This window comes from Buteo buteo, chromosome 5, assembly GCF_964188355.1.
Source record: "Buteo buteo chromosome 5, bButBut1.hap1.1, whole genome shotgun sequence".
Classification (NCBI taxonomy): Eukaryota; Metazoa; Chordata; class Aves; order Accipitriformes; family Accipitridae; genus Buteo; species Buteo buteo.
The window spans coordinates 7,400,924-7,425,052 of NC_134175.1; the positions used below are offsets into that span (position 1 = coordinate 7,400,924).

Genomic DNA, 24,129 nt, shown 5'->3' on the forward strand with positions numbered 1-24,129 from the left:
TAGTATACACTTTAGTCCTTAGATGAGTATATACTAATCATGATAAGATAACTTAGATATGATAGTATATACTTCAGTATATACTAAAATTATCTTATGATAGTATATACTAGAGCTAGGTATATACTAATGATAGTATACACTTTATATAGGTAAATAAGTTGTTTCATATCTATCTATATACTGTCTACCTAAGTACACTGAATATAATCTTATAACTTTATAACTTATAACAGCATGTATCATATCTTAGTATACACTTTTAGATCATATCTAAGTATAACTTTATACTTGATATATCTATTACTTATGATATATGTTATATCTTATATACTTAGTATACACATATATCTTAAGTACACACTAAGTATATATGTCTAAGTATACACTTATGTTCTTAGTACATACCTATATATATACTAAGTACTTAGTATACTATACTAAGTAACATTCTTATGAAAATATACTAAGAACTTATAACATATGTAAGTTCTTCTGTTATATGTTATATAGTGTAACATATGTTATAGTTATAACTTGGATAGGTATATGCCTACTAAGTTATACTTAGATATGATAAGTAGTGTATATATACTTTTATGCTACTATGTAACTAGGTGTATGTTAGTATATCATTATATGAAGATATAACATAAGACCTTTTAGTATACACTAAAAGTTAGTATATATCATAACTAGTATATACCTAAGATAGAATTTTAATCTATTAAGTAATGTTCTTTCTATGTTATAAAATGTACTTTTAGTATATACTACCTTATAAGTTTAATAAGTAATGTATATATACTTAAATCTTAGTATATATAGGTACTAAATCTTTATTTTAGTATGTACCTAAGTTATACTAACACTTAAGTTGTTAGTATATACTACTAAATCATCGTAAGTTGGTAGTATATAAGTACAGTATATAAGTACATTATTAAACAAATATAATTTCTTAATAGTTATATACCTGTTAAAGTTGTATACTACTATTAATGTACATTAAGTGTATATATAAAACTTAGTGTAACTTAGTAGATCTTATATACAAAGTAGTAGATAATCTATGAGATAGATAATGTAATTTGGATTATATCTGATAGTATATCAACCTAATTAGATAATCTAAGTAGTATATACTTAGTATAAAGTAAGTTAGTATATACCTATCAGAATTTAAATTATACTCTTGTAAAGTTATTATCTAATACTTAGATAAGAATGATAGATTATAAAAGTGACTCTAGATAGTCTATTTTAATTATAAAAGTTTTAGATGAGTATATCTTTTACATACTACTAACTTAGATATCTATTAAAAGTTTTATATACTACTAACTTAGATATCTATTAAAAGTTCTATATACTCTTTATGATATTAAGTTACCTTAGATTATATAAGAGTATAAATCTATCACTTATATAGAGAGATGTACTTAGATATCTAAGGTATACTCTTAGATTTACATAAGTACATATCTAAAAAAAGTACAAGTTATATACTCAGATAGATAGTAGATAGATATATACTTATAAGAAGGTATATATCTGATAGTATTAGATTCTACAAACATACATACTTAGTAGATAGATTTATAATCTAAGATAGTTTATTGGGTTTGAGTGCCAAGGTTTTGGTAGCGGATGGGAGTTACAGGGGTGGCTTCTGTGGGAAGCTTCCCCCGTGTCCGACAGAGCCAACACCAGCCGGCTCTAAGAGGGACCCACCACCAGCCAAGGCCGAGCCCATCAGCGGTAACGCCTCTGGCATGACATTTTTAAGAAGGTAAAAAAGTTGCAGCAGGCACAGAAATGGCAGCCGGAGAGAAGAGTGAGAACATGTGAGAGAAACAACCCTGCAGACCCCCAGGTCAGTGAAGAAGGAGGAGGGGAGGAGATGCTCCAGGCGCCGGAGCAGAGATTCCCCTGCAGCCTGTGAGGAAGACCATGGTGAGGCAGGCTGTCCTGTCCCCCTGCAGCCCACGGAGGTCCACGGTGGAGCCGATCTCCACCCGGAGCCTGTGGAGGACCCCACGCCGGAGCAGGTGAGTGCCCGAAGGAGGCTGTGACCCCGTGGGAAGCCCACGCTGGAGCAGGCTCCTGGCAGGACCTGCGGAGAAAGGAGCCCACGGAGCAGGTTTTCTGGCAGGACTTGTGACCCCGTGGGAGACCCACGCTGGAGCAGTGTGCTCCTGAAGGACTGCAAGCCGTGGAAGGGACCCACGCTGCAGCAGTTTGTGAAGAACTGCAGCCCGTGGGAAGGACCAACAGTGGAGAAGTTCATGGAGGACTGTCTCCCGTGGGAGGGACCCACGCTGGAGCAGGGAAAGAGCACGGTGAGTCCTGCCTCTGAGGAGGATGAAGTGGCAGAAATTACATGTGATGAACTGACTGTAAACCCCATTCCCTGTCCCCCTGCGCTGCTGGGGGCGGCGAGGTAGAGAATCCGGGAGTGAAGTTGTGCCTGGGAAGAAGGGAGGGGTGGAGGGGAAGGTGTTTTGAGATATGGTTTTATTCCTCATTACACTACTCCGGTTGATTGGCAATAAATTAAGTTAATTTTCCCCACGTTGAGTCTGTTTTGCCCATGATGGTAATCGGTTGAGTGATCTCACCCTGAGGGTGGGATGGGGAAGTGACAGAACAGCTTCAGCCAGGACCCAGCCTTCAGCCAGGGTTAACCCACGACAGATAGATAAGACTATAACTTAGTATTAGAGAGTTTGTGTGTACATAGCTGACAGTATTACATAGATTGTGTATATATATATGATAGTATTTGATAGAGTGTGTATATAGCTGACAGTATTAGATAGATTCTATGAAGATATATACTTAGTGGATAGATTTATAATCTAAGATAGATAAGACTAACTTAATATTAGATAGATTGTATATATCTGATAGTATTTGATTGTGTATATATGTGATAGCATTTAATAGCTTGTGTCTATATCTGACAGCATTTGATAGATTCTACAAAAATATATACTTAGTGGATAGATTTATAATCTAAGATAGATAAGACTGTATCTGAGTGTCTGACAGATTCTATGAAAATATATACTTAGTGGATAGATTTATAATCTAAGATAGATAAGACTTAATATTAGATAGATTGTATATATATCTGACAGTATTAGATTCTATGAAAATATATACTTTGTAGATTTATAAACTAAGAGTATCACATATATATAATCTAATACTATCAGATATATACACAATCTAATTCTAAGTCATACTCTTATCTAAGATTTATAATCTATCTACTATGAGATATATATACACAATCTATCTAATACTGATATATACACTATCTATCTAAGAGTATAAGGTATCTATCTATAGATTTATACCATAGTGTAAGATATAAAATATTTAAAACATATAAGTATACTTAACAGGTAAAGTATACATCTTCTTTTATAATCTAATACCAAGGATATGTTACCATATCCTTAGTATAGTATAATTATCTAAGATAAGATATATATCATAACAGTTAATATTAGTGTACTAAGATTATTATTACTCTACCTAATACTCTAATCTTTGATCCTATATACTTATGATACACTCTAAAGTTTATACAGTTCGTAGCATACTATATTAAGATATTGATAGAGTAGTATATAAGTTATATAATAGCAGCTTAGTATATAACCTGTAAAGCTTATATTATCTGATACTTCTTTAGGATATAAAATGTTACACATCCTCTTATTACACTAATACTGTATATTTGATAGATATATTGTAAAATATTAAAATTGTAAAAGATATACTTTGTATACTTGTACCTTATAAATTTTTACAGTTTCGAAAATTTTCTAAACTGTAAACTTTACATACTTGGGTCTAGATGAAGTAAACTGTATACAGTAAATTAAGTAATAACTCTGTAAAAGTACTATATCAAAGTATAAAATTTTATTTACTTAATTTTTCACACTTGTGTATATGTATATAGAAGTATGAAAATTTAAGTATAGTTCTCTTTTATATAGTTTTTATTTTTAAGTTAGGTCTATATAACTTAGTTTATGTATAGATAAACTAGGTAAACTTTCTAGAGAAAAGCATGTATCAAAGTATACTTTTTACTTTCAGTAACTATATATATCTATTATAATGTACAATATATTTATAGTACTTAATAAATAGTTTACTTAAAGGAAAACTACATATAAAGGTAGACTGAAGATACACTTAAATACCTATTACCAAAATTATAGTTTCAAAGTAGTATACTAAAAAGTTTTCTTTTAAATAAACTTATACTGTAAGTAAAGACAACTCACTCCATATTACACTACTAGCTTACATATAACTTAGGCAGACATAGACAGATATTTGAGTATAAAAAAAAAAGAAGTATAAATTTTGGGCTCTTTAAAAAAACTCCTTTTAAATTTAAGGAAAAAAAAAAAAGGCAGGTTCTGAAGTGTAATCTTCTCTTCTTAAATTTTTTTTTTAATAAAACCTACAGTGCTCTTTGTTGTTATTTATGCTGAAAAAGAAAAAAATTATTTTCTCTGCAGCAAAATGACTTCTAAAGTCTTATCCACCTCCAATCTACCCCCGATTAATAATGTTTAAGCATTGTAAAAACTTTTAAAGGCTGACAATAGCCATTCCCACCTCCTCCACCATCGCCTCGCCACCTCCAGACCAAATATCCTCCTCCTCTTCATCACTCTCACACCCCCAACCCTCCAAATCACAGCCACACCTCCAACCCAGGGCCCCCCTGCCCCCAAAACACCACCAGCCCAGCACGCTCTCCATCCCCGCCAACAAGGGGTGTCACCACCTGAGGCCAGGACACACGCAGTGGCACCGCTGCCCTCCTGTTGAGGACCCCCCCCAACCAGGGGACATCCCCCATGGCCCCACCTTACCAGACATGCCCAGGACTGCTGAGGAGGAGAAGACAGAGGCTGTCCTTGCCATCACCCCAGCTCCAGGGGGGGGGTCTGCACGCTCCACCTGCAGAGACAGAGACACAAGTTAGGAGCTGTGCCTCAAAACAAACAGCCCCCAACCCACCCCTTAACACCCCACCAGCCATCTCCACCCCCTCCCCAACACCACACAGCATGGCCGGGGATGGCCACAGCACTCGGCAGAGCCTCTCCTCCCTCTGCCACCCTAGGGGCACCAAGCTTCAATCACAAGGGGGGGGGGGTGCTTACAAGAAGAGGGGGGCTCTGGGGCACCTCTGACAAAGAACGAACCCCTGGCAAGTGAAGGATGCTCCCCCCTCTCCATCCCTCCCAATAAACAAGCACCCCAACCCCCAGAACAGAGGGGCAGCACCCATGCCACAGCATCACCAAGCTCTCCCTGACCCCCCCCACTCCCCCCCAGCTCAGCTGTCGGTGCCTGCTGTGCTCAGGAGAGCACAAAAACCAAGAAACACCCAAACAACTACGCCGCTGCAGCACCAAACCATTTAGACCCCACACTAAACCAACAACCTAAGAGGAAAACAAAACAACAAAAAAAACCCCAAAACCCAGCACACCCCGCTTCCCTGGGCACAGCTGGCAGATGAGAGAGACCCACAGCCCCGAGGCCATGGGGTCCCCTCCCAGCAGGACCCTGAGCTCGGGACCACCCTGGGCGACAAGGACAAACCCCCCCAGGGCCAGCACTCACCAGGCGAGGGACGGACCGATGCTCCAGGACTGGATAATGCTCGGCCGCCGACAGGAGAGAAGGGAACAAGCTATAAGTCCCTGCACCAAGGTCACCCCCCTGCGCCCGCTTCCCCAAGACAGAGGGGAAAACAGCGAAGGGCAATGGAGGGGTTACAGAGGGACTAGGAGGAGATTGAATCAAAAAACAACAAAATAAAACCGAAACAACCCAGGGCCATGCCATTTTTTCCCGGTTCTCCCTGTTGCTGTCCATCCAACTCCAGCTGGGGAGCCACGACCTGGGGTCCAGAGAGCGGGGAGAATATGGAGAAGTAACCCAAAACCATCAAGCCAGGGGGTGCAGACCCACACCATGAGGGAGAGAGGAAGGAGGTAAAGCTGGGGGAAGGGAAGGGGAAAAAAAGATTAAAAAAAAAAGGTGGGGAGGGTTAGGGATGGGCATGAAAAAGGGAAACAGAGAACACAGAAAACCTGAGGGGACAAAGAAGGAACACCATGGCAGGGGGAGAGAAAAGACAAAGCAGGAGAATACAGAAATAGCAAAAAGACGGGGGAGAGGGAAGGAAGGAGACCAAGACCAAAAAGACAGTGGCAGTAAAGAGGAAAATGACATAAGGGGGAGGAAGGTGGAAAGAGAGGAAAAAGAAAAAGACCAGGGGGCAGGAGGAGAATGGAGAGGGGTAGAAGGAACTAAAAAAAGAAAATGGGCAGAAGACAAGGAGAAAGAAGGGAAAGAGGAAAACCACAAAGCAGGGGGACACCAGGAAGAAGACAGGGACAAGCAGGCGGAAGAGACTTGGGAGGAAAAAAATTTTTAGAAAAAGAGAGCTAGAAAGCAGGATAAGATGGGGGGGACAGCAGGAAAAAGGGAAGGAGGAAGAAGACAGTGGAACAGACAGGAGGAAGCCAGAGGAGGGAAGAGCAACATAAACGTGGAAAGAAGGCACAAAATAGACACTAGGAGGGGAGAAAAACGCCCAGGACAGGGAGGGCAAAGGGCTGCCCACCCCAGAGGGCACCGAGCTCTCGTCCCTGACCTCAGCACGTTCAGACCTGCCATGGCTGTGGCCAGACCTGGCACACACAGTGCTGGCCACAACCGGCCACTGCGCCCCATCCATGGGGACGCCCCATCCACGGGGACGCCCCATCCACGGGGACGCCCCATCCACGGGGACGCCCCCTCTCCGGCAAACGGGGACAAGCCCCCGGCCCCTTGCCCGCTGTGCCCAGGAGAGCCCCTCTCAACCACAACAGAAAAAACAAAACGGCTGCAGCACCAAACCATAAACACAACAAACTAAACCAACAACCTCACAGAAAACAAAAGACCCCCCCCCAAATCCCAGGCACACCCCCTCACTCAGACACACGTACCCCCCCCAACCACACACACACTGGCCCCAGGCTGGCCCGGGCACAGCGAGCGCTGAAGGCGGCCGAGAGCAGACAAGGGACCGGGGTCCCGCTCCCGGCTGGGGACCGGCACCCCCGCCCCAGGGACCCTCCCCAGGGAACAAGAGCTCAGGGACACCCCGGGAAACAGGGACAAACCCCCCAGGCCGGCACTCACCACTCCAGGCAAAGGATGGAACAATGCTCCAGGACAGGACAATGCTCAGCCACTGGTGGGGGAACGGGAGGAGAGAAGGGGACAGGCTGTAAGTCCAGCACCAGGGCATGGGTGCCAACACCCCCGCCGGCCCCCTGCACCCACCCACACCCACTGGCCCCAAAGCAACCCCAGATCCTTCCCTGCGCTGAGCCCTAACACCCCAAACTCCCAGGACAGAGAGGAAAGATGAGGGATGTAGGGGGAGAATTCACCAAAAAAGTCTTGGGACCCCCAGGGCCACACAGGCAGTTGTGTTGTCTACGTATCGTCATCCCTCCATCCCCTCCCCTCCACTTTCCTTTTTTTTTTTTTACCCAACCAGGCCACAATGGGTTGGGGGACAGAGAGGTGGAGAACTTGGGGAAAAATAACCCCAAGCCATCAACCAGTGGAAAGGAAGGAGAACCGCAGAAAGGGATGAAAGGTATAAAAAGGGAGGGGGGAGCAGGCAAAAAAAAAGGGAAAGACAGAGCAGACACAAGAGCAACCAAGGACAGAGAGACATAGAAGGATGACAAGAGAGCTAAAAGAGGAAAAAGAAGAAGAGGAAAGGGAGGAAGACAGGGGACAGGACAAAGACATGCAGGGGGATGCCAGGAGGAAAGCAATGAGCAGGAGGAGGAGAAAGAACAGGGAAAAGGACAATGGTGGAAGGGGACAAAGACACAGGGCAGAAAGAAGACAACAGGGGGCAGGAAGACAAACAAGGGGGGGGGGGGGGACACACACAACCACCACCAAGGAGGGGTGAAAAAAAAGGGGGGGGTGTCAAAGACAGAGAGGGACCAAGAACGAGGGGGGGATGTCAAAAAAAACAAAAAAGGAGAGGAGGGGGGGATCAAAAAAAGGAGGAAGGGAAGACAGTTGATGGGAAAGAGGAAAGGGGGGTGGGGGGGCAAAGGAGAAGGAAAGGGGGGTAAAGAAGGAGGAAGGCACTTGACAGGAAGGAGAAAATGCCCAGGACATGGGGGCAAAGGGCCCCCCACCAAAAGGGCACCGAGCTCTCGCACCCACCTTGGTGCAGGCGGGGCTGCTGTGGCCGCGGCCAGACCTGGGGACCCCCCTGCCCCTGGACAGTGGGACCTCAGCTAATGCCACCAAGTACCCACCATGCCCAGGAGAGCCCCACTCAACCAAACCAAACCAACAGAGCAAACAAAAAAACAACGGCTGCAGCACTAAACCATGAACTCAACAAACTAAAACAACTACTTCCGAGAAAACAAAACCCCCCCCGCAGCCCAGGCACACCGCCACACTCGCGCCCTACTTTCCTGGGCACAGTGGGCACTGGAAGCGGCCGAGAGCAACCCAGAGCCCCGAGGCCACGGAGGTCCCCTCCCTGTGGGACCCTGGGATGTCCCTGAGTGATAGGGACAAATGCCCCGGGGCCAGCACTCACCAGGTGAGGGACGGCCACTCCACCACAGACAGGACGATGCTCCAGGACAGGAAGATGCTCAGCCACCAGCAGGAGGAAAGAAGGGGACAGGCTTCAAGTCGCTGCACCGGGGCATCGGCACCGACACCCTCACCGGCCCCCAAACCCTCCCGTCAGCCCCAGGGTATCCGGCGCACACTGGCCCTTCTGTGGGCCAAGCCCCAGCACCCCAAACCCCTAGAACAGAGGGGAAAGGGGGGGGAAATGTGGGGTGAGATTTCCCCGAAACATACCTGGACCCCCATGAGCACCACGTCAGCTTTCTACCTCTTTTCTCTTACTTTCTTTACCAGACCTCAACTGGGTTTAAATGGATTGTGGAACACAGAGGGGGAGAACTTAGGAAAAAAACAAACAAAAAAAAAAAAAATCAAAAACCATCAACCTTGTGGGAGAGTGAGTAATACCAGGGGAAGGAAGAGGAAACAGGGGGAAGACAAGAAAAAGGGAAAAAGAGCAGAGCAACCAGGAACCAAGGACAGGGGGCAGGATGAAGAGAATGGGCAGAGAAAGCAGAAAAACAGGAGAGCTAATAATAAAGAAAAAAAAAAAAGGAGGAGGAGGAGGATGACGGACACAACAAAGACAAAGCAGGGGAACACTAGGAGAAAAGAAAAAAGGAGGAGGAAGACAAGGGGGAAGGCAGGAGAAAGACAACATATACAGGGGAAAAAAAGCAGGGAAGAGGGGGCAAGGAAGAAGGCAGGAGGAAAACAAAGGGGAATATCAGGAGGAAGAGGAAGACAAAGACACAGAGGGGAACAACAGGAGAAAGGCACATGGAGGGAGGAGAAAATGCCCAGGACGGAGCGGGCAAAGGGCCACCCACCGTGGGGCACTGAGCTCTTGTTCCCCTGCCTCGGTGCAAGCAGGGCTGCCGTGGCCACGACCAGACCTGGCCCTGGCATGCACGGTGCTGGCCATGACCAGCCACTATGCCCCAGCCGTGGGGACAAGCCCCCGGCCCCTCGCCCTCTGTGTCCAGGAGAGCTCCACTCAACCACAACAGAAAAAAAAAAAACAAAACCAAATTAAAATGGCTGCAGCAACAAACCATAAACATAAACTAAAGTAACCTGACAGAAAACAACAGACACACCCCCCCCCCCCAAACCCCAGGCACACCCCCCCACTCACACACCCCCCCCAAAAACACTCACACACGCCAACCCAGGCACAGGGAGCACTGGAGGTGGCTGAAAGCAGACAAGGGACTGGAGACCTGCTCCCTGCTGAGCACCAGCACCCCCAACCCGGGGACCAGAGGACCCTCCCCAGGGAACAAGAGCTCAGGGACACCCCAGGAAACGGGGACAAACCCCCCAGGGCGGCACTCACCAGGCAAGGACCACTCCAGGTGAGGGATGGTCATTCCAAGCAAAGGACAGGATGATGCTCAGCCACCGGTGGGAGGAGAGAAGGGGACAGGCTGCGAGTTGCTGCACCGGGGCCTCTCTTGCCCCCACGTGCCCCCGCCAGCCCTCTGCACCCCAACCCAGCCACCCACCAGCCCCCTAAATCACCGACCAGCCCATCAATCCAGCAAGTTCTGGGGCACCCAGTGCCCGCTGGCCCTTCCCTGGGCTGAGCCCCAACATCCCAAATCCCCAGGACTGAAGGGAAATGGGGGGTTGGGGAGGGGAGAATTAACCAGAAAATACCAGGGCCCACAGGGTCACACAGTACCTTTTCTCCCCCTTTCATTTTTTTAAACCAACCCCAACCAGGGAAAATGGGCTGGGGGACAGAGAGAGAGAGAAAACATGTAAAAAAAATAAAAAGCCCAAACCTATAACCCTGGGGGAGAGGATTTAAAACAGGGGGGGGGGGGGAGGAAGGAGAAACAGAGATAACAACAAAAAGGGAGGGGGGGAAGCAAGAAAAAGGGAAAGACAGACCAGAGAAAAAAGGAAACAAGGCTGGGGGAAGAGGAAGAAAATAGGGAGAGATAGAAGGATGACAAGGGAGCTAGAAGACAAAAAAAGAAGAGGAGAAAGAGAAAGACAGGGACAGATCAAAGACAATGCAGGGAGATGCCAGCAGAAAAGAAAGGATGAGGAAAGGAAGGAAGAAGGGGAACAGAGAAAAGGAAGATGGGGGAAAGATGGGGAGGCAGGATGATGACAGAGAGGAGGGGGAGAGGGGGATGAAGACAGAGAGGAAGACGGGGACAGAGACAAAGCAGAGGGACACCAGGAAAAAGGGAAGGAGAAAGAAGACAGTGGAGAACAGGGAGCAGGCAAATGGGGGCAGGGGGGAGCAGGACACAAATCAGGGAGCAGAGGGAAAAGCAGGGGGGAAGAAGACTTGGGGGGTGCAAAAAACAAAATAAAGTGGGGGGAAATAGGAAGGCAGAGAGACAGGAGGAAGACAAATGGGGGAACAACACAGGGAACACGCTTGGAAAGGAGGAAAAAACGCCCAGGACAGGGGAGCAAAGGCCCACCCGCCACAGCGGGCACCAAGCTCTCGTCCTCCACCTCGGCACATTCAGGGCTGCTGTGGCCGCAGCCAGACCTGGCCCTGGCACGCACGGTGATGGCCACAACCAGCCTCTGCGCCCCGGCCGTAGGGACGCCCCATCCCCAGCAAACAGGGACAAGCCCCCGGCCCCTCTGCACCTGGGAGAGCTCCACGCAACCACAACAGAAAAAACAAAACCAAAATAAAACGGCTGCAGCGCCAAACCATAAATACAACAAACTGAAACAACAACTGACAGAAAACAAAAGACCCCCCAGACCCCAGGCACACCCTCACACACCCCCCCAAACACACACACTGGCCTCAGGGTGGCCTGGGCACAGCAGGCGGCCAAGAGTTGACAAGGGACCAGGGACCCGCTGGTGGGACAGAGAGCTTGGGGACACCCTAGGAGACAGGGACAAACCCCGCTGGCACTCACCAGACACCATGCAGCACCCCGATGCTGATGGGACAGAGGCAGTGCACAAACACGACCCCACAGCTCCGGCCATGGCTGACAGCACCAGTCCACATCCAGGGCACAGCCTGCACCGCAAGAAGGGGAGGAGCTGTTGGGCCCATGGGGTAACCCCAAAAGACCTTCCCCCACCCCTCCCTGAGCCCCTGCCACCCGCCAGCCCCAACACCCCCCCCCCCATACCTGTGCCACCAGAGCGGTCCCGTTCTGCCCTGCCAATGGACACCTGCTCTCGCCTCCACCAAGGATGCTCTGGGAAGGAACCAGGCACTGCGGTCCACGACATTGAAAAAAACGTAAGGGACAAGACTACGAGCCATCTCTGCCCAAAAGCACCCACCAGCCCCCTGCACTCCCACCCCAGCCGGGTGGCCATAGGACAGCCCCAGGCCCAACGCTCCCATGGTGGGCAAACCTCAGAAAACACCAAGGGAGAAAAGCCCAGGGTCACCTTTCCCAACGGAGGACAGGTCCAGCGGAGATGGGATCAGCCCCAGGATCACCCACACACCAGGGTGCTCTGTGCACAAGGGGTCAGGACAGGACAGGGACCACCAGCATCCCGCAGCCTAGGGACATAAGGAAGGCACATGGGGAAAGGGACCACTGTGGCACCAAGCTCTCACCGTGCCCCCTGAGCACGGGCAGGGCCATCACAGCCACATCCCAGCTTTGGCTGGCCCCCCCACCCTCCACCCCAGCACCCATGGGCACCTTGCCCGAGGCCAGCACTCCCTGGCCCCGGGGGGCTCAGTTTGGCCCCGGCTCCGGCAGAATTGGCTGCACCTCCCCGGGCGCTCGCCCCCAGCCCCACAGGGGCATGGGGCCCCAGCCGCCACCCTGGGGCACCTGCCACCCCCAGGAAAGCCAAAAACAAAGGAAAAAACCAAAAGCGAACAGCTGCAGCTCCAAACCATAAACACAACAAGCTAAAACAACAAACAAAAAGCCCCCCAAAAACTCACACGCTCCCCACAGCCATGCACCCCACACACCCCCCCAGGCTTTCCTGGGTACAGCAGGTACCACTGGCATCAGAAGGAACGCCGTGGCCACAGCAACGGCCAGGGCCCCGGTCCCCATGGCCCCAAGGATGGGGACCCCAGGTGGACCCCCATCGGTAGGGACCCACGGCCACCCTGTGCCAAGTCCCCCAGGAAAGGTGGCACTGGTCCTGTGCCAGCCCTGACCCTGGGCTGCTCCCGGCATCCCGCTGCGGCCGTCACTGGCACCGCAAGCCCTCCTGCTGGGGGGCAGAGAGCTCAGTGCCGTGGCAGGGACAGGGATGGGAACAGGCACTAAAGCCGCATCATCAAAACCTGCTCTCACCTGCATCCATGGGCTGCAGGACCTCGGGAACGCTCCTCCGCTGGCTGAGCGCCAGCTCCACGTCAAGCACAGGACAAAGGTGGTCAGCCCCATAATGGAAAGGGCATCCCAAAACCGGGGAGGGAGGTTGGCAACATGGCTATGACTCAAAGCCCCACAGGCACCTCTTGCCCCTTCCCCATCCCACCAGCCCTGGCCCCCTTACCTCTGCCACCAGATAGACCCCACTCATGGGTGCCTGCCCCCGTGCTCCCCTCTGCCATCAGACACCAGGGACAGGGATGTCTCCGCAGGGAAAATCCAGAGGCCGCAGGAAAGGAAAGAGGAGGAGAAAAAAAAAAAAAAAAAAGAAAAAAGGCTGAGAGTCACCTTTTGCCAGACCCCATCCCCAAAAACACCCCTCAGCCCCACCATCCCAGCTGGGCAGACCCTGGGTCACCCTAGTCCCACCACACCCTTGGTGGGACCATTAGGGGAGGGGAAAAAACCAGGGAGGAAAGTGCAGGGTCCCAAAGGAAAAACAGGACCAGGGCAGATGGGACCAGCCCAAACATGGGGACCCAACAGGAAGGACCAGGGCACCCCAGCACCCAGAGACCTAGGGGCCCCATGCACAAGGGACTGGGATGGGACAGGGAGCACCACAGCAACCCACATCCTGGGGGGGACAGGGACGGGACACGGACACCGTGGTGGCACTGAGCTCTCGCTAACCCCCTGAGCACGGGCAGGGCCATCACAGCCACATCCCAGCTTTGGCTGGACCCCCCGCGGGCACCCTGCCCAAGGCCAGCTCCGGCACAGGGCCAGCACCCCCTGGCCCCGGGGGGGGGCTCAGGGTGACCCCGGCTCCCTCTGGCAGAAGAGGCCGCACCTCTCCAGATACTCACCCCCAGCCCCACAGGGGCACGGGGCCCCCAGCACCACCCTGGGGCACCCACCGCCCCTAGGAAAGCCAAAAACAAAGGGGAAAAAACCCAAAAATGAACAGCTGCAGCTCCAAACCATAAAGACAACAAGCTAAAACAACAACACGAGGCAAACAGAAAGCCCCCCCAAAAAACTCACACATGCTCCCCACAGCCACACACCCAGGCTTTCCCGGGTACGGCAGGCACCACCGGCATCAGAAGGAATGCCACGGCCATGGCCCCGGTCCCCACAGCACCAAGGGTGGGCACCCCAGGTGGGGCCCCACCAGTAGGGACCCGCAGCTGCCCTGGGCTGCTCCTGGCACCACAAGCCCTCCTGCCAGGGGGCAGAGAGCTCAGTGCCACAGCGGGGGGGGGGCACAAGGATGGGGATGACGTACACATGAAGTACCACTCTCACCCACCTGCGACGGATGGGGCTAAAGAACCTCGGGAATGCTCCTCCGCTGGCCAAGCACCAGCTCCGGGGACGAGGAAAGAATGGAGTCCAGCAGTACCTAAGATCCATTTTGTTTCCACGTTCCTCTGTTCCTCTTTGCTGCATTTCCACCATGTCATCTCAAAAAACAGTTTTCAAGTACCTTGCTTTTTTTCTTTTTAAATAAAACCCATAATGCGCATCTTTTCTTCCCAGCTTTCTCCTCCTTCCATTGCAGGATCTCATAATGGTACAGATCTCCTACAGGATGCTGCTATCAAGTGGTACCTAAAATCAGAGCTTTTGCTTACCCCAGCAGTGCAGATGATGGGCATCAGCCCCTCCCGGCCAAGCCTTCCAGCTTCACCAGTAAGGATTTGCTGCTCCTGCTCCAGCACTATCATCGACTCAGGGGCATTTGCAAGCCCCAAGGGGAAACCAGATCCCCTCCAGATCCTGCCCTGCTCGCCCTGGCCCTGGCATTTCAGCCCCCAGCACCGCCCTAATTAGCTCAACCCAATTGCCCCCACCTGGGGACAGGTGGTTCCCTCCCCTTCCCAATTGCCCCCACTTGGGGACGGGTGGTTCCCTCCCCGCCCTGCTCCCTGCCAACTGCTCCTCGCTTCCAGCCATCCCTTCGCCCCGATCCCAAGCTCCTGTGTTTTACAGGTGGGGGGGCCTGCACGTCCCGGTCCCCTGCACCAGCTGGGGAACGTTCTGCTCCTCCCCATTCCCCATTTCTGGGGCAAAGCACAAACTGCCTCGAGGCTGCGCGGCTCTAGGATCTCCCGGCGATGTCTCCCCACCTGGCTTCACACCACCCAGCCCCTGACCCTCACAGCAGCCCCAGTGGGTCCTTTCGCAAAGCGGGGAGCCCGATTTGGGGGTGTCCCGCTGGGGCAAGAGCCACGGCTGCCCAAAACGGGCCCCCCCAGCATGGGGTAGCACCCTTCGTGCAGCTCACCTTTTGGAGCCGATGGGGACAAAGCACGACCAGAGGGACCCCATGCTCATCGAGTAACTGAGGGGCTTTTCTTTCCAGCACAGATGCTTCGGGCGCACGTGGGGGACGGCCAGGCGTGCACCCCTGCGGGACGCAGCTCCCTGATCAGTAGGGACTGGAAGCAATTGGAGGGAAGAGTTAACACACTCTGGGGGAAGGAGCTTCCCCCCCCTTCCCCACTTTTAATTACTTCTTTCCAGTTTTCAGCTCCTTTTGCCCTCTCTCAAGCCCCAGCACTCTTCAAAAAATAGTTAAACCCAAACCCCAGGCTGAGAATCGCTCTGCCGGTAGCACTGAACCGCCTCCAAGCACCAGAAATGCTCCCAAAAAAAGGAGCGTGGAAATTCCTAGTGACCACAAAGGCAGACTGGAGATCCACAGGTTCCCTGCCCACTCACAAGCATCCCTCGCCCCCCCGGCAGCAGAGAGGTGAAAGGGCATAGCACAATCTGCCTCGGCAGCGCCGAAACTCTTGCACGGCTTCCCGAGAGCATAAAAAGCCCTGCATGACGAAGACAGGCCAGGCCAGGCAGCTGCTCGTGTGGCTCTCGGCCCTGTCCCAGCTCTGCACAGCAAGCGCGGCAGCTCGCCGACGCTTCCCTTCCCTGCGTACCCGAATGCTGCTCCTCTGTTGCCGAGGATGCTTTCCCCTCAAATCCCCCATACATCCAGGGTTTCTGACCCAAAACCATCAGCGCAAATGCCTCCAGCAGCTCCTCAGGGCGAGTGCTTTCACTCAGCTCTGGTATCCAAAGGAATCCTTATCAGTTGCCTGCTGTAACTCCCATCTAGCGTCTGATCAACTGCTCAAAAGGACACGAGAGCTGCTGCACTGGCGCAGCCGCATTGGAAACGCTACCAGTAATACCAGCAGGCTAAAAAAAAAAAAAAAAAAAAAAAAAAATAATTCAAGCAAGTTTATTCTTGCTCTTCTCGTTTCAGAGAAGCCTTCAGGAGATGCTGAAATGGCATTCACGAGACGGAACGGACAAGGGAATACAACACAGAAGATTTTTTTGTCTTTTTCATTGCATTTTATTGGAAACGAGAAATACCGATTGCAAAAATCATTCCATTCCACTTAAGCACCAGATCTGGATTCCATCAATCAGTTATCCAGGCAGCCAAGGACAAAAACACCGTGATCACTGAAAAAAGCCACTCGGAGGCTGAGCGCAGCCACGTCGCAGTGAGCTAGAGGCGCTCTCAGTGAGCGTGGAGGCTTCAGGCTGGCACATGCCCTGGCAAAGGGGCTTCCTTTGCCTGTCCCTAACGTTTCCCATCAGCACAGCACCAGTCTCCAACTTCTCTCTATTGCACAGCAAGGAAAACATTCACCGATTATGTTTCTCAAGACAAACATCTCAACAGACAGACGGACAAAGGCCACTGGGAGCATTGATGCCGAGTCACGGCGGGCACGGATGTCATCTGGCAGCAGTGAAGTAACTCTCACGCTTGGTGGGGACCTTAGAGCCCGCACGTCATTTGCAGGCGAAGAAGAATTTTTTACGGAGGAAGTTGAAACAGCCCGGCATCTGCTTGTACTTCCCCTTGGCAGAGACGGCGTCTGCCACCTGAAAACAGAAGGAGAGCAGTCAAGGAGCTTTTCCAGCTCATGTGTCGGGGCACGACCTCTCGCAGGAAGCACAGTGACAAAGACAGGGAACAGCATTGTGGGACACGAGAGCCAGCAGGTGTCCTAAAATGAGACATTTTTGCCAGCACAATTTAAGGGGACTCGAGGGAAAATGGCCTTTCAAGAAACCCCGGCCATAGCAGCCACCACCGCCTCCAGCAGGTGCATCTCAGCATGAGCTGCAGCTCCCTCTTTCCCTTCGGGTGCTTTAAAGCAAATTCCCTTTCTGCCCATTTTCTTCCCGACACACCTGTCATTTCCCTGAGGCCGCTTCCCTTGCACCAAATGCCAAGCAGCGGAGAGAGGGTCTCGCGCTACTCCCTGGAAATCGAGGGCTGTCAAGCCACTGCATGCCGGAAAAGCACCGTGATGTCAGGAAAATGACAAAAAAGCACGTCCTCCCTCCCCTGCTGCCTCCATGTAAGACTTTTCTCCTACCCACAGACAACAGTACAAGCATCTAGAAGTCCCTATGCTTGTCCCCAACTGTGGCACCCTCCTCCAATCAAGAGGGCACGCAAAGGAAAAACATGTAGTAGCCACACTGGTTCTGCATTCCCTGCGCGCTGCGCTCCTTGCTTGCCAGGACATGCCAACACAGGCGTGCGGCATCACCTTCACGAGGGTGAAATGCTCCTCGAGACTTACCACAGTGTCACAGGAGCACCAGCAAGAGAGCAAGTGCCCATGGAGATCTCCAGGCACGAGAGACCCAGCGGGTCTTCCCCGATGGTGTGATCTGCCCGGACGTGTGGCTGCACACTTACAATGGTGCCCCGAGTCCTGTCAGCTTGGACTTTTGAGGGCGGGATGAGCTACGCAGTTTTTAGCAGTTCCCACGGAACAGATTAGCGCCCATATTTTCAGGATTACTTCTCACAAGAGAAACCTTGAGGTGATTTGTGGCAGACCAAGGCCAGTCGCTTTCTTCATAATTAGACCTCTCCACAGTACCTCCAATCAGCTGATCCATAAACTGAATGCTCATTATCGTCATTCCTTTTTTAAGGGTAGGCCTCCATGCCCCGACCGATTGCAGCTCTGACCGTTTCCTTCATAGTGACTACAAAAAGCAGGAAAAAAAGACACCTACCCACACTAACATGTTGAGCAGGTGTTCTGAATGGGCGTATTGCTCCAGCACACTGTCCAGCGTTTCCACGTACCACGAGCCTCTCGACGTCTCCCTCCAGGAGACAAAACCTTCAGAGAAAGAACAAGAACATTGACTGCTAAAGCCAGTCTTCCGTTCTTGCCTCGCTGAGTGATCGCCGCTCCCCGGGCACCACCTCCAATGGAGCTGGTTGCCCCTACCCACCCCCCGCTTTGGTCAAAAAGCTCCCACTTTTTTGCCAATTCCCCCGTTCCCAGTGAAGGATGGGTGCGGGCTACCTCACCTGGAAAAGTCGAGTAGGAGACCAAGATGTCGCTGGGTGTGGGCAAACTGGCTACGGCGTCCGGCTCATCCACATTACCCAACGGAGCCTGAAAAGGAGTCGCGTCCGACTCCAGAGAACCTCCGGGAGCGTCGTCTCCAGGCGAATTGCAATCCACTACAAAGCCTCGATCTTTTTGCTCTGCAAAAAGCAGCAACGAGACAGTCCCTGATGTTCATCTCACCCACACGTTCTGACAATCGTACACCCTCCATTAAGAAAAGATGGAAAAAATAAAAAATAAGGGTCCTCCAACAAAACCAAGCTTTTGGGCCCTTTGGCTGCACTGGCCGAGTCGAAGCCGTTGGTGATTCACACAAAAGCCCTCGGTCCGTGCTGCCTGGCCGTGTGCTGCGATCGCTCCCCTCGTCCCATCCCACATCTCCCTACCGTGCAGTAAAACTGTGCCAGTGCGCACAAATCGATACCGCCCTCCTACAAGAGGCTTGCACCTGTGCCCTTAAACTCAGCCCGCGCTAGCGGTAAGAACGCGTGGCCAAGAGCGAGAGAAGACAGCAGGAGAAACGGGCAATGAACCCAAAAGGAACAAGAAGCCAAAACCTAACCACATCTCCGAAGCCTGCTTACGCCCAACAGCCAATTCACTTCAGGAGCCAAAACAAAGATTCACCTCCACCACAGGCCTGGATGAAGAAGAGTTTGGGTTTTCCTCTCAAACTCGGGCAATTGTACCCATTGAAATAGTTCACAATCTCCTCTACTGGAACGGTTTTTCCATCTGTGCCGTAAATGCCTCCGGGAAACTGAATATGGCTCATCTGCAAGAGGAAAATCCAGGAGCTAGTAACGCGGAAGGTGAGGCCGGTTCTGGGGGAGCCCATTTCCCATCGGGTGCTCCACAGCCTAAAGCGACTGGAACAAATCTCACTTCCTCGTGCCCATGCGAACGCGTGCGCCACATCAGGGTGAGAGGGCACCCGGAGGTCATTCAAAACACGCTAAAACCCAGCAATTCAACTCCTCCTACTGTCCAACTCCTCTCCCACCTCCTCCGGAGAAGGGGTGCTTCATCCTCTGGGACAACAGGCACATAACATACTCCATTTTCCTAACAGTTGCTCTCCTCTCCTCGTCCTTTGAGGCTCTGGACTCGCGATAAATAAATAGGCTTTACTACTAATGGCATCTCCCCCACCACAGCTGGAGGAACAGGAAGGACTAAACGACCACAGTATGTGGGTTAGCGCTACCTCCCACTGCTCTCTGGCCATCGTTCAGTTCCGAATTATACGCCCCAACATTGAAAATGGAGAACGCTCATCCGCAGGCGACACTGGATCAGACTATACCGGAGAAACTCCCGTTTTCTCTAACCCAGATAGGACAGCACAACGTCTGCATTGGCAGACGTTGGCGTCTCAAGATGGCAGAATGGCCATCGGATCAGTCACAACAAACTGTTTCCCTCCCACTCTGCGCAAGACCGTGGCACGGGGAGTCGACCCCTTCCCACGCAGGCAGCCTGCCTAACGAACAAAGGGAGAGATGCGACGAACCCACCTGACAACCGTGGGAAAGGATGACCACGACGCAGCAGTCCAAGGCCCTGTGGTCCTCCCGCGCCAGCTTCCGCAGCTCAGAAACCATTGCCTAAGTGGAAAACGTCATGGTAAGAGTTTTTTGAACCGTATCTCAGCCACAGATCATGGCTGGGCCCTGCTCTTATCAGTATATCATGGGCGTGCCACTCAGAAGAATCCAGTTGATCTCTCTGCCACTTTCTGTCCGGCACAAGCAGGATAACACACACCCCACCTATGGGCAGCAAAAGCCAGGAGCAGAGAGCGAGTATTTCTGTGGTTCTGCCCTTTGTTAACGTCAGTTGTTTTAATCGCACAGATTCCTCTCCTTGCCGCGGTCTTTACGACACGGCGACGTAAAACATAACCTGCTTCCAGGTGACCGATCCACTGAAATGCACTTCTTCTGATTAGGGGCCAGTGGGCGAGCCAAGAACCTCATTTTACTTTCAGCGGCCACTCCGGATGATTGAGCTCCCCACACCACTTCAAATAACGGCTGAGGACCGTATAGACAGGCAAATCACACCCCTGGCTGCACGTGACACAGAGGCTGTCAGAGCTCTCATAGAAATACAGCCTCACCGATTTGCCTACAAATCACAACTGGGAATCAAAGTTCAGGCAGAAGGACGAAAACGTGCAAGGTCCTTTCTCCTTCCGCAATCGTGGCACCACAATAAAGTAAGAGGATGCAAGCAGTCGATTATTTCTTTGGGCAGCGCAGGCTGGGGCTTTCGGCATGCTGCCGACACGGGGGTATGTCCCGTGATGCACTCCCATCGCTTCTGGGGGCTCGCCTCTCGTCCCTTGTGCTAGCTGGACATGGCCAGCCTCACCTTAGCTTCCAGATTCCGCCGAGTCAGGACGTTGAAGCGCAAGGCCTTGAAGCGCTTCTCCAGCTTCCTGCAGTCCACATCGGAACCATCTCGAGTCAACAGATGCGAGTCTCTACTGAAGTTGACGTTGTTGATGATCAGACAGTGTCCGCACGGGTCCGCTTTCAGCTCATAAACCTGGCAGGCACATGTGGCAATTAAACACCCTCTTACTTGGAGCGCTTGCTGGCTAACCCAGCAGGACGCAACACCAGTGAGGAATGGGATTCCTTAAAGGAGCACATTTCACAGCTTTTTCATTTCTCCAGGCCTATGAACAGATAAGAGTATCGGTTCTCTGCATGTGCGTTGTCATCAGCAGCCAGGGAACACAAAACCACCTGCCAAACCGGGGACCACCTTTGCGGAAAACCAGCCACTTCTTTAGTTGCAGCATCTCTGATGGCAAGGTGAAGTTTCTGGGAGTTTTTTTTAGGCATCATCGTCAAACCTTGCCACGAGAGCCCACGCAAGGAGCCAAGGGAACGGGCAGGTAAAACCTCCCGGAGACTCAGCTTTACCATCGATGAACAGCACCACAGAGTTTTATGAGGGCTACCCGAACACCTGCACCGATACAGCTGCAAGCCTGGCGCATACACAGCCAAACTATTCGCTCCGCATAAGATAGATACCCATAGGCTGCAGGCTATCAGAAGGCCACTCCAGACGTATTTGCAATACTCGCTGCTTCCCTGCCTGTTTCCCAACATGCCAGAGCATCCTGCACGTGTTCACTGTTGTTTTCATGGTGTCTGCCTCTTCATGCTAGGATTACAAAGTCTAAACACTGCTTTGCAGATGACGCACCGCTTGGTGCCTTCCAAAATTACCAGTTGCCCTGCTGGGAACTGTTTCAGCGCAAGGTTTAGCTCTACGTTACGTTATTTACGTTAGAGCTGCGGTAATCTCAAGGAGGAGCTGACTAACAATTGACCCGCTTTGAGCCGATCGGCCCCGTTACAGCAGCGGTGGCCTTGGAGTGATTGCTCCAGTAACACAAAGCAAGAATGGGCTGTCCCAGGGCTATCTTCTGGTAGCCACCTGCGAGGCACGTAGCTTTCACTTAACAGGGAACGTTTTTGGCCTAACCAAATACCAACCAGATCGCGGTTCCTCTTGTCAACAGCTGAACCTACAACACACAACAGAGACACGGTATTTAGCTCTCTGTGCTCCACAACAAGATGTTGGTTATACACCTTTCTCCTAGAATTCACGTTGATCCCTCCCCATCACCCACAACGCATCTGCAACACGTACAAGTTCCCCCTTCCCACCCCACCACGCGCCACAAGCAAACGTTTGGCACGCCATCTCTCTGAAAGAGCCTGGGACGTGGCTTACCCCGGGCTGGCGTGGGAGGCATTTGAGGTCTTTCACTCTCGGCTTGGACTGGAATGGACAAATGTTCAGGAAAGCTCACATCTGTAATGAGACAGGACAGCCGGGTCTCACCTTCTCCCCCTTCTGAGTTCATGCTACAAGTAACCAACCCAGGGTGCCTGGAAGGAACCGAGCCAACAGCCACTTCTCACAGCAACCCAGCTGCGAGGCTGCGATATGACATCACGTCCATTTCCCCCTTTTCAGGGTTCAACAGACCAAAGTTTCTGCTTACAACTGCACAAGCTGGATCCGCAGGTAGATTCAGCGGAGCACAAGATGGTAAGGACGCGGCAATATCCATTTTCACCAAGGTACCGCAGAGGTTGTGGGCAAAAATACAGAGAAGGAAGCTCCTAACACCACAAGCACGTAGCCTGAGCTTAGAAGCTTCCACTACTGGAAAGCACAACGTTCTCCCAACAGCTCAAGTCTGCGTACTTGCCTCCACAAGCCATGCTCCAGGATAATAAAAATCAGGATGTCACAGACTCTTACCCGTGGCGAGAGGGATCCCAGCCACCACCACCCCCATGCTGCCATTTGCCCAGAAAACAACTGCGCCCTCAATACTTACTTTTACGATGCTTTTCCCCACGTAAGTCCAGCTCAACAGGCCTCAGGTCTACCAGCTGCGGCGGTGCCGGTGGGCATTCGCACTCCTCGATCAGCATGTCCGCAAGGTCGCCCTGCCCGGTGTCCCGCAGGATGGAGAGGAACACAGGAAAAGCCCGTTTCCCTCGAGTCTCCAGGTCGATGACCAGCTGCCGGGCTTGCTCTCCTCGGCTGCCGGCGCTCTGCAGAGGAGGAAAGCTCAGGACAACATGCTTTCACCCCAAGCCGAGGCGCACTGCCCGGCCAGCCCCTCCGACTGGCACCCAGATAGGGGAAACGTGGGGATCCACGCTGAGCACATCTATGCGGGCTGAAGAACGCCGAGACCTAGCAGACGCAGTCACAGAGACCCCTAGCAGCTACCCAAACCTCAGCCCCGATCCCCCTTCAACCACCAAGCCCTGCTGCCTCCACTGGGACATGCAGTTGCAGCTCACCGTAGGGCCTGGAGGGAGAAGGAGGAGGGAGCACCCCCAGCTCATCCCCAGGGGACAAACAGGCACCCCCCTGCCTGTCACCAGTGCGCAGGACGAGATAAGACACTCCCAGGTTCTGTCACCAGTAACAGAGAGGGGAAACAAGAGCCCCTTAAGCCTGTCACCAGGTTGGAATGGGGAGCCGAGGAGAAACCCCTACGCCTGGCACCGGCTGGGGCACAGAAGAAGAGACAAGATGGGGGTGGGTCTTACATCTCACACCTGCAAGGTCCATGGTGGGGAGGCACAATGGCCACCCCCTAGGCCTGTCACCGGCATGACTAGACACGGGGGCCAGCCCCCACGGGCCTGTCTCTGGGGTGAGGGGACACAGGGGCCTCCCTCGGGCCTGTGAGGACACGGTTCCAGCCCCTTGGGGTGAGGGGACACGGGGGCCATCCCCCTGGGCCTGTCAGCGGGGTGAGGGGACACGGGGGCCATCTCCCTGGGCCTGTCACCGGACCTAAGAGGACGCAGGGGCCACCCGCACCGGCCTGTCACCAGGGCTGAGGGGACAGGGAGCCCTCCCTCAGGCCCGTCGCCGGGGTGAGGGGACAGGGGGCCCTCCCTCGGGCCCGTCCCCGGTGCTGAGGGGACGCGGGGCCCTCCCCCGGGCCCACCTGCAGCTCCTCGACCATGGGCCGGGTGAAGAGGCCGCGGTCCTCCAGCGGGTCCCAGAGCGGCGCCACCCGCAGCTCCGCCACCAGCCGCGCCCGCCCGCGCCGCAGGGCCCGCCGCTGCGCCTCCTCCATGGCGGCGCCGCCGCTCTAGCCGGTTCGCCTCGGTGACCGGAAGCGGCGCCCG

At 52.1% G+C, this 24,129-nt stretch overlaps 1 protein-coding gene across 1 annotated transcript; it reads right to left on the reverse strand.

The window, feature by feature from the left end:
• Positions 1-16,352: 16,352 nt before the first annotated feature.
• Positions 16,353-24,100, reverse strand: CASP9 (caspase 9). The gene is made up of 10 exons (XM_075027494.1): positions 23,946-24,100; positions 22,812-23,031; positions 22,196-22,276; positions 21,952-21,983; positions 20,810-20,986; positions 19,951-20,040; positions 19,061-19,208; positions 18,391-18,570; positions 18,087-18,196; positions 16,353-16,931 (listed from the first exon to the last, which is right to left on the reverse strand). The coding sequence occupies exons 1-10, from the start codon at positions 24,075-24,077 to the stop codon at positions 16,839-16,841; spliced, it is 1,263 nt and encodes a 420-aa protein (XP_074883595.1). The 5' UTR covers positions 24,078-24,100; the 3' UTR covers positions 16,353-16,838.
• Positions 24,101-24,129: the final 29 nt, after the last annotated feature.

Bases quoted from the DNA above. Each gene is read 5' to 3' on its own strand.
- CASP9 (XM_075027494.1), bottom strand. From the start codon at position 24,077: ATGGAGGAGGCGCAGCGGCGGGCCCTGCGGCGCGGGCGGGCGCGGCTG. The intron at 23,032-23,945 runs GTGGGCCCGGGG...CCTCCTCTGCAG, and splicing joins CCATGGTCGAGGAGCTGCAG to AGCGCCGGCAGCCGAGGAGA. The intron at 22,277-22,811 runs GTAAGTATTGAG...GTCTCATTACAG, and splicing joins TGGGGAAAAGCATCGTAAAA to ATGTGAGCTTTCCTGAACAT.